General features: G+C 35.3%; 1 protein-coding gene across 2 annotated transcripts; it reads right to left on the minus strand.

Annotated features, from left to right (window-relative positions):
- Positions 1–1,049: 1,049 nt before the first annotated feature.
- Positions 1,050–3,271, minus strand: LOC120171360. Of its 2 annotated transcripts, none has more exons than XM_039179070.1 (6): positions 2,750–3,271; positions 2,451–2,671; positions 2,134–2,353; positions 1,664–1,749; positions 1,456–1,547; positions 1,050–1,354 (listed from the first exon to the last, which is right to left on the minus strand). In XM_039179070.1, exons 1-6 carry the CDS (start codon positions 2,837–2,839, stop codon positions 1,122–1,124), a joined length of 942 nt encoding a protein of 313 aa, XP_039035001.1. In that variant the 5' UTR covers positions 2,840–3,271; the 3' UTR covers positions 1,050–1,121. The 2 variants fall into 2 exon arrangements, with proteins under 2 accessions (XP_039035001.1, XP_039035000.1); XM_039179069.1 differs by having other exon boundaries at positions 2,134–2,356; positions 2,454–2,671; positions 2,750–3,266.
- Between the last annotated feature and the right edge of the window lie 5,148 nt (positions 3,272–8,419).

The following is an 8,419-nucleotide window of genomic DNA, read 5'->3' on the forward strand; positions in this document are numbered from 1 at the left end:
CCCTTGTCCATTGCCTTAACCAACAACAAGTGTAACAATTCACCTCCCAAATTAAACAACATCGGAGATAAAGAACATTGGTGAGGTCAAATATATGTAGATATCTAAATAATTAATTTTTAATTTATGATGAACTAATTAAAAATTAAAATTAATGTGTAAGATTATATATTGGGATTATGATCTCCAAGTACAATCCAAGTGTTGTACTAATCCAACTCCACCTGATCCAGCTCAACATCATCCTTATTTTCAAAATTTTATCTTGATCGAAATTTTCCTCAAGTAAAGACTTAAGTCCAAATTAGTCGAGCATAAAGACTAAAACAATGACCAAACTAGTTTAATCTTTTTCTTATTTAAATCTGAACATAAATATTGTATGTGAAGAATGAATGAATGAGTGCACGTGATATTGGTTACATGTTCCACTCTCAAGCTATTCTTTTCACTTCATTGTCCGGTAATTAATCATACTTTGTTAGTGGTAGGCCTTTATGAGATGTCTGATCTGATGTTATGCGTCTGGTGATGGATAAGATGTTGACTGACTTCAGGATTCCCATTTTCCTCTCCTCATTCACTCTATTTTCCAAGTGGGACACAATTTGATTGCACCCGACAATCCAAGACTGCGATTTAACCAAGTTTATGTTCACACTCATTTGTTGACAAAAACCAATTTAGAATCGTTATCATGTTCTAATGGAACTCGCACTAGTGCAAACCAAAGACAATAATTTAAAGGGGGAGGGGGTAAGAGAGAATTGTTGAAATTGTGGGGGTCATTTTTATAATCATGGTCAAGGGTAACACATATCATACACGTCAAAAGAGTTTCAAATCAGTCCTCCACTTTCTGCACACTCTTCAGACCACACTCCCATTTCTTTACAATAACACATATACCCCCACCCCAGCTATGAAGGTTGGCCCCCGAGTGAACCGTCTAAAGGTGGGGTTTCCGATAACAACTGCCAATCACAATCCTCAAGTTTACTCCCAAATACAAAACCAAAAATTTCTTAAAAAAACCATTTTTTTTCTTTTTTGGGTGAATTAGTGATCAGTCACTTCCATGGGGTTCTCAAAGCTATACTGCAAATTACTTAAAAAAGGTCTTAGCCACGCCGAGCCCCGGTGAAGTAGTTGAAGTCATGGTGCTGGACTCGAAGTTGCTTTAGCCACGAATCGGCGACGCTTAAAAGCGACACCAGCCTTTCTTGGTCCCGTCCGGAATTCCACACGTTTCCTTGCATCTTGTAAGTTGCCAAGCCAAATGGTGGAAGGGAGATGCCTTCCCCTTCCTTCCGCTTCCTTTCGGCACTATCGATGTCGTCTTCCAGGTCCATATCTGAACCAACAATAAACACAGGCATGCATATATAAACCATCTAGGAATCAATCGACTCTATACTTTTATGCTTTAAGCAAGCGCATAGACAGAAAGAGCACCTTGGAAAGAAGATGATAGTGTATGGTAAGTAAGGAAGCATGTGGACAAGTCTTTTATGGTCCTTCCCATGGGAATGTGATAAATCGGGTACCTATTATCATCGATATGGAATAACAATCCCTCGTCAATAATCCGAAATTATACAGTATGTCGAGACAAGGTTATGAATTGTTTAACATAATCAATGTGGAAGGGATAGAGAAAGACCAGGAAACTGCCATCCAACTAGCCGGAGAAAGATCGACGCTCCTCAATGACATCAAACCAGGATATCTTCTTGATAATCCATTAATCTGTAAATAAGAGAGTATCGCAACTTATTCTTCTCTGTCACAAGAATAAGTACTCAAAATCAATCTCATACGAAACAGCAAGCATTTATGCTCATGAAGGATGAGATATAAGTTGATAATATCCTCAAAAGAAAAGGAAAATTTGGATCTTTAAAGATAATAAAAAAACAAAAGAAAAAGGAATTTTCATACTCAAATGTCAAAAGTTTTATCTCATCTTTATGAGATGCTTATATTCTGACAAGTACACAGCTGAATTTTCTTGGTCTGGCCAGTTCCATATGACATAATCAATCAGATAATATGCAAATTCAAAGCAAGGAGACAATGCAATCGGTGCAAAAAGAAGATGGAATAAGCAAGGAGAGAGACAAAAAAGGTTACCTTATCCATGAGTGGAACTCTTCCATAAGGAGTTGATCTCTCGAAATACTGAAAGTAAAGGTAACCCAACCGGTTATTCACATGCCAAAGGCTGTCCTGCTCGGAGCCGCCTTCCTCCGACGAGCATCCGTCCCATCTCCATAGCTTGTCACTCTCGCTCTCATCGCTCAATGAATCACTAAACGAATCCCTCTCGCCATCGCCCGATTCAGTCTCCTCCCTGTACAAGATTCCAGTAAGATGCCTTCATATTGGCTTGCGATCAAAACCAACCAATAGAATGTAGAAGAAGAAGATGACTATGATGATGATCTTACTTAAAGCTGTTGACTGAAGAGTTGCTGGTGAAGATTTGAATGGCGGAGAGATAAGGAACGTAGTATTGAACTAAGGTTTCGCCGTTGTTCAAGACAATGGGAACACCAGCCCCATACGCACTCCCTTCGTCGTAACAATTCCAAAGATCACCCAATGTGAAAAATTCAACCTTTTCTCTCTCCCAAGGGTGCCATAAACGATTGAGGTTCCTAATCTCACTCTGCAAAACAAACATCATAAACAATAAAAATCATGTAAGAAGAAGAAAAAAGGGGAGGAGAAGAAGAAAAGGGTGAACCTTGGGGAGGAATTGGGATCTGACGGTAGGAGTTGTGCAATGGAGGAAGCAGGCAAGGTTAGACTGTGTCGACCCTGTTTCAAAAATCATGATTTCTGAACAAAGGAGACGGAGAGAGAGATATTGGGTCTTCTTCTTCTTTTGTCTCTCGACCTCAAAAGAACAGAGGGAACCACAAAGAAAACAAAAGAAAAGAGAATGGGGAAGGAGATGAGGGATAGAGGAAGAGAGAGATTGTCGCGGATTTGGTTATATAATAGGAATTTATGACTGGAAAGAAATTATAAATGTTGACGTTTAGGCAGCTAAATTTAAGGAAACAGAAAAGGAAGAGAAAATTAAGATCAAACTCTCGCTGTTCAACCGAGTCTTTCTTGTTGGTTGACAATGTTTCCAAATTCAACTCTTTTCCGGTCACCTGTTGATTTGGAAGGCTTCAACTTTTATCTTCTCCTTTTTAAACTAAACTCAACACTACTCTGCTGTGATCAACAATTCAGAAACAAGCTTTCTTCTATCTTTTTAAAAAAAATAAAAACACTAGCAGGTGGTCGAAACACTCATATTCCAGCACCAAGAAACAAAAAAAAAGAGGAAAATTTAACAGAAACAGATGATTTCTGGGTAAAAATGATTTGTTTGGTTCTGGGTTTTTCACTTGGATGGAGAGCTCTTATGTAACAGAAAATGAAGAAGAACAAAAAAGAAGAGGAAACAAGTTATTTCACAAGGAAATAGAAACCAGAGCACAAACACAATAAGGTGTAGACTGATGAGAGAAACAGAGAAGAACAAAGAGAAAATATCGAATTTATGAACAGAACTATCGGTCTCTCTATATTTTCTAGAAACGACTACTGAAGACGAGATATCAAAGTGGATAATAATTATGGTATCTGATTTTTCGCATTTTTACCAAAATATTACCATGAAATCCATTAATATCAGTAAGGTACTCTTTCTCTTAATATTATTAATCTAGTACATTTGACAAAATACGAATAAGTATTCATGTCTAGTATATTTTTTATAAGAGAAAATAATTTCAGTGACCAAAAATGCCTTATAATATACGATTTTAATCAACTTTTTTTGGATTTGCCAAAATGACCAACAAAATCGCAATGCGATCGCTAATTCGCAACGCGATCTCAGGTATCGCAAATCAGTTTCCAAATTCGCAACGCGAACTTCGACTATCGCATTGCGATTTACATATTCGCATTCTGATAGTCCAAGTTCGCGTTGCGATAGTCGAAGTTCGCGTTGCGATTTTCCAAATTTGTTGATATAGTCCAAGTTTGCGTTGTGATTTATTCCAAATTCGTTGCGATAGTCTCCAAGTTCGTTGCGATAGTCTCCAAATTCGTTGCGATAGTCTCCAAATTCGTTGCGATAGTCTCCAAGTTCGTTGCGATAGTATCCAAGTTCGTTGCGATAGTCTCCAAATTCGTTGCGATAGTCTCCAAATTCGTTGATGTAGTCTCCAAATTCGTTGTGGTAGTCTCCAAATTCGTTGTGATAGTCTCCAAGTTCGTTGCGATAGTCCAAAATCGCAACGACTGGTGGTATTGCATTTGTTTCTTAAGAATTTTCTCTAAAAAAGATAGTATTCGCGCGGACGTGTCGAAGACACGTATTACCACGACCACGACTACGCCTACGACCCGACCCGAGACGAACGACGGCGGCGTGCGAGAGTCCCTCTTGTTCTCTATCACTCAACAAGGAAGTGGGAAAGCCAAGCCTTAAATAACATTCTCAATAGTGTTTCCAATACTATGTGGGATTGAGCATTACCAACACTTGTTCTCAATACTAATAAATTAAATCTTTAATCAAATATATATCTCATAATTCATAACATTAGCATCATATATATCTATATTTGGTAACTGAAATAGTAGTAAGCATATACTAAAGAAGTTAATATTCCAATAAGAATCAAAGATTACATAAAATTTATGATCACATCACGATTTTCAAAATAAGTCAAAATAATAATGTCTAAATGACACCATTAAAAAAAACATTAATCTTTGACTATCTTTCAAGAATTTCTTAATTATAGATTCATCAAAATAAATTAGAATACGATACAAAAAACTAAAACCAACTACATGATTAACCAAATACTGAATTCAAATTTAATAAAATAAACAGTACATAACTGTAATAAAATTTCTTAACCGTGCAAACAACAATCAATACAAATATATATTATATACTTTATGAAACCATAATCAATGAAACTAAATTTAATCAATAATAGAATTTTACCTTATTGTTTTACTGTTGCACTCATGAAACACCATAATAAAAATTTGTACATTTATTTATCACCAAAGCACCAATAAATTATAACAACTATTATACTCATGAAACATCATAATTAACGCATAAGATAAATTCAAGTGTTGGTAATGTTCAATCTCACATAGTATTGGAAACACTATTAGGAATGGTATTTAAAGCTTGGCTTTCCCACTTCCTTGTTGAGTGATAGAGAACAAGGGGGACTCTCTCGCGCCGCCACCGCCGCCGTCCGTCTCGGGTCGTGGTCGTGGTCGTGGTAATACGTGTCTTCGACACGTCCGCTCGAATACTATCTTTTTAGAGAAAATTCTTAAGAAACAAATGCAATACAACCAGCCGTTGCGATTTTGGACTATCGCAACGAACTTGGAGACTATCGCAATGAACTTGGATATTATCACAACGAATTTGGAGACTATCGCAACGAATTTGGAGACTATCACAACGAACTTGGAGACTATCGTAACGAACTTGTAATAAATCGCAACGCGAACTTGGACTATCGCAACGAATTTGGAATAAATCGCAACGCAAACTTGGACTATCGCAACGAATTTGGAAAATCGCAACGCAAACTTGGACTATCGCAACGAATTTGGAAAATCGCAACGCGAACTTCGACTATCGCAACGCGAACTTGGACTATTGCAATGCGAATATGTAAATCGCAATGCGATAGTCGAAGTTCGCGTTGCGAATCTGGAAACTGATTTGCGATACCTGAGATCGCGTTGCGAATTAGTGATCGCATTGCGATTTTGTTGGTCATTTTGGCAAATCTAAAAAAAGTTTGTTAAAATCGTATATTATAAAGCATTTTTGGTCACTGAGGTTATTTTCTCTTTTTATAAAATGTGAATCACTATTCGCACCTTCATCAGATTCTGTCTTAGTTGACGCCACGTAAAAAAAGACGCAGATCGTCCTCCACCCTTTTCATAAGAAATATTGACACGACGTCAAGTGAGTAGTCGTATTTTAAGGGACGCGTATTTCAAAGTCTACATCATCCCTAAAATCATTTAAAAATATATATTTTAAAATAATTAAAAAATAAAATTATAAAAATTATCATCGTAATTTAATACATATTATTTTCATGAGTTGAAAAAGTAATGGGGTTAATTTATATAGACATATTCCTTAAATTTTTTTATCTTTATATCTAATGAATCTACTTATACACAATTGTTAAATTACATTAGGTTAATATTTATTATTAAGATTTATATTAATTAAGATTAGATTTTTTATATGTTAATATATTTAAATAATTACATTAGATTAATATTTATTATTAAGGTTTATACTAAATTAAAATTTGAAGCTAATATATATCAAAGGGGAAACGATATACTCATGTAAAATTGAATATAAGGTTAATTATATTCGGGGGCTCAAACGCCTTAAAATATTGTATGTTCTTTTGTTTTAAATCTAGATTATGAGATAATGGGTAATTTATTTAATTATATGTTTTTGTTGTAGTAATTTGAGATAAACTAAGCTACAAAATGTTCGTTCTTATGAAATTAGCGAGCTTAAGAGTCTAACACATCTATAAGAAGCATACTAACAAAAAAATTGATTAGATATATAAGCTTCAACAATTTTAAAGGGTAGATAAAAAATAAGTTAACAATAGTGTATAAGTAGATTCATAAGATATAGAGATAAAAAAATTAAGGAATACCCATTTTAACATTTATCTCACGTTGTCAATAAACATAACCTAAACACTCTAATATATCTCCATAAGTTAACCGCATTAAGCTCTTCAACTCATTGAACTAATATGTATTAAATTACAATATTAGTCCCTATAGTTTTTTTTTTAAATATTTTTTAAAATGCTTTGAGAGATGATGTGGACCTTGAAAGGCATGCCCTTGAAACGCACCTTTTTACGTGACGCCATATCAACATTTTCCATGGAAGGCGCGCTTCATGATCCGCGCCTTCCGTATATCTCAGAGGTTCAGTGAAGGCGCGGATCGTCCGTTACGTGACGCCAGCTCGGATAAAATCCTGCGAAGGTGCGGATGGTGATCCACGTTTTATTGTCACTTTGTCAGAAAAAATGTTAGATCGGTAATATTATGAGAGAGTACCTGATAGATAACTAATGAGTCTGATGATGATATTTCGGTAAAAAAACGTTGATTTTTCATATCTATTATCACTTTGGTTAAAATATAAAATTTAATTTTTTTAAATAATAAATGAAATTAAGTTACATAAAAAATTAAACAAAGACTTCTACAGTAACATTTCTGTTAGAGTTAAACTTAAGAAGACAGAATTGGAGCAAGTTCAAATTGAAACTCTTAAAGGCGTCAGTTCTATGGACAAAGAATTGAAAACTCAAAAGGAGCTGACTGCCTTAGAGGAGATAGAGCATATGTTTCTTAAGCAGAAAGCAAAAATCCAGTGGATTAAAGAATGAGACAAATGTTCTAAAATCTTTCATATGGCCATTGCTTCTAATCATAAAAGGGATACCATTAGAATACTGGTCAATAATGAGGGGAAACGACTTGATTCCTTTGATGCTATGTCTACAGAGATCATTGATTTCTTCAAATTACAACTAGGAACTTCTGATCCTAGAGTCCTCCCAACTGATCCTTCATATCTAAAAAACCTGCTCCAAGAAAATATCTCCAATGAAGTTGCCTCTGACCTAATTAAAAACATCACTACTGAAGAGATCAAGGAGGCATTATTTCAACAAGGAAATGACAAAGCACCAGGACCTGATGGCTACACTTCACTTTTTTTCAAAAAATCCTGGATTGTTGTAGGGGAAGATGTCATCAATGCCGTAAAATTTTTCTTCCAAGAGAATTTATCAGTCCTGCCTTCAACTCAACCATTATTGCTTTGATCCCTAAAATTCAAAACCCCAATCATATCAAGGACTACAGACCTATATCCTGTTGTTCAGTGGTGTACAAAACTATCACAAAAATCCTTGTCAAAAGATTGACTTCACTACTGCCTGGGATTATATCTCTTAACCAAATAGCTTTTGTGAAAGGTATATCTTTAATTGATAACACTCTCCTCGCTCAAGAATTGGTGAAAGGATATGGCATAAAACATATTTCTCCAAGGTGTGCCCTCAAAATTGATCTTCATAAAGCCTTTGATTCTCTTCATTGAGACTTTCTATATGATGTTCTTATTGCAATAGGGTTGCCTTTTCCTTTTATTAAGTGGATTGAAGTCTGTTTCAGAGAAGCTAGATATTCTATTTCCTTTAATGGGAGTTTAATAGGTTATTTTAAGGGTCAAAGAGGAATAAGACAAGGTGACCCCCTATCACTTATCTTATTTATGATTGCTATGAAT

This window comes from Hibiscus syriacus, unplaced genomic scaffold (assembly GCF_006381635.1).
Source record: "Hibiscus syriacus cultivar Baekdansim isolate YM2019G1 unplaced genomic scaffold, ASM638163v2 tig00111833_pilon, whole genome shotgun sequence".
NCBI classification, from domain to species: domain Eukaryota; kingdom Viridiplantae; phylum Streptophyta; class Magnoliopsida; order Malvales; family Malvaceae; genus Hibiscus; species Hibiscus syriacus.

Bases quoted from the DNA above. Each gene is read 5' to 3' on its own strand.
- LOC120171360 (XM_039179070.1), bottom strand. From the start codon at position 2,839: ATGATTTTTGAAACAGGGTCGACACAGTCTAACCTTGCCTGCTTCCTC. The intron at 1,548-1,663 runs GTCTTTCTCTAT...CGATGATAATAG, and splicing joins AGTTGGATGGCAGTTTCCTG to GTACCCGATTTATCACATTC. The intron at 1,355-1,455 runs GTGCTCTTTCTG...TTGTTGGTTCAG, and splicing joins ACTATCATCTTCTTTCCAAG to ATATGGACCTGGAAGACGAC.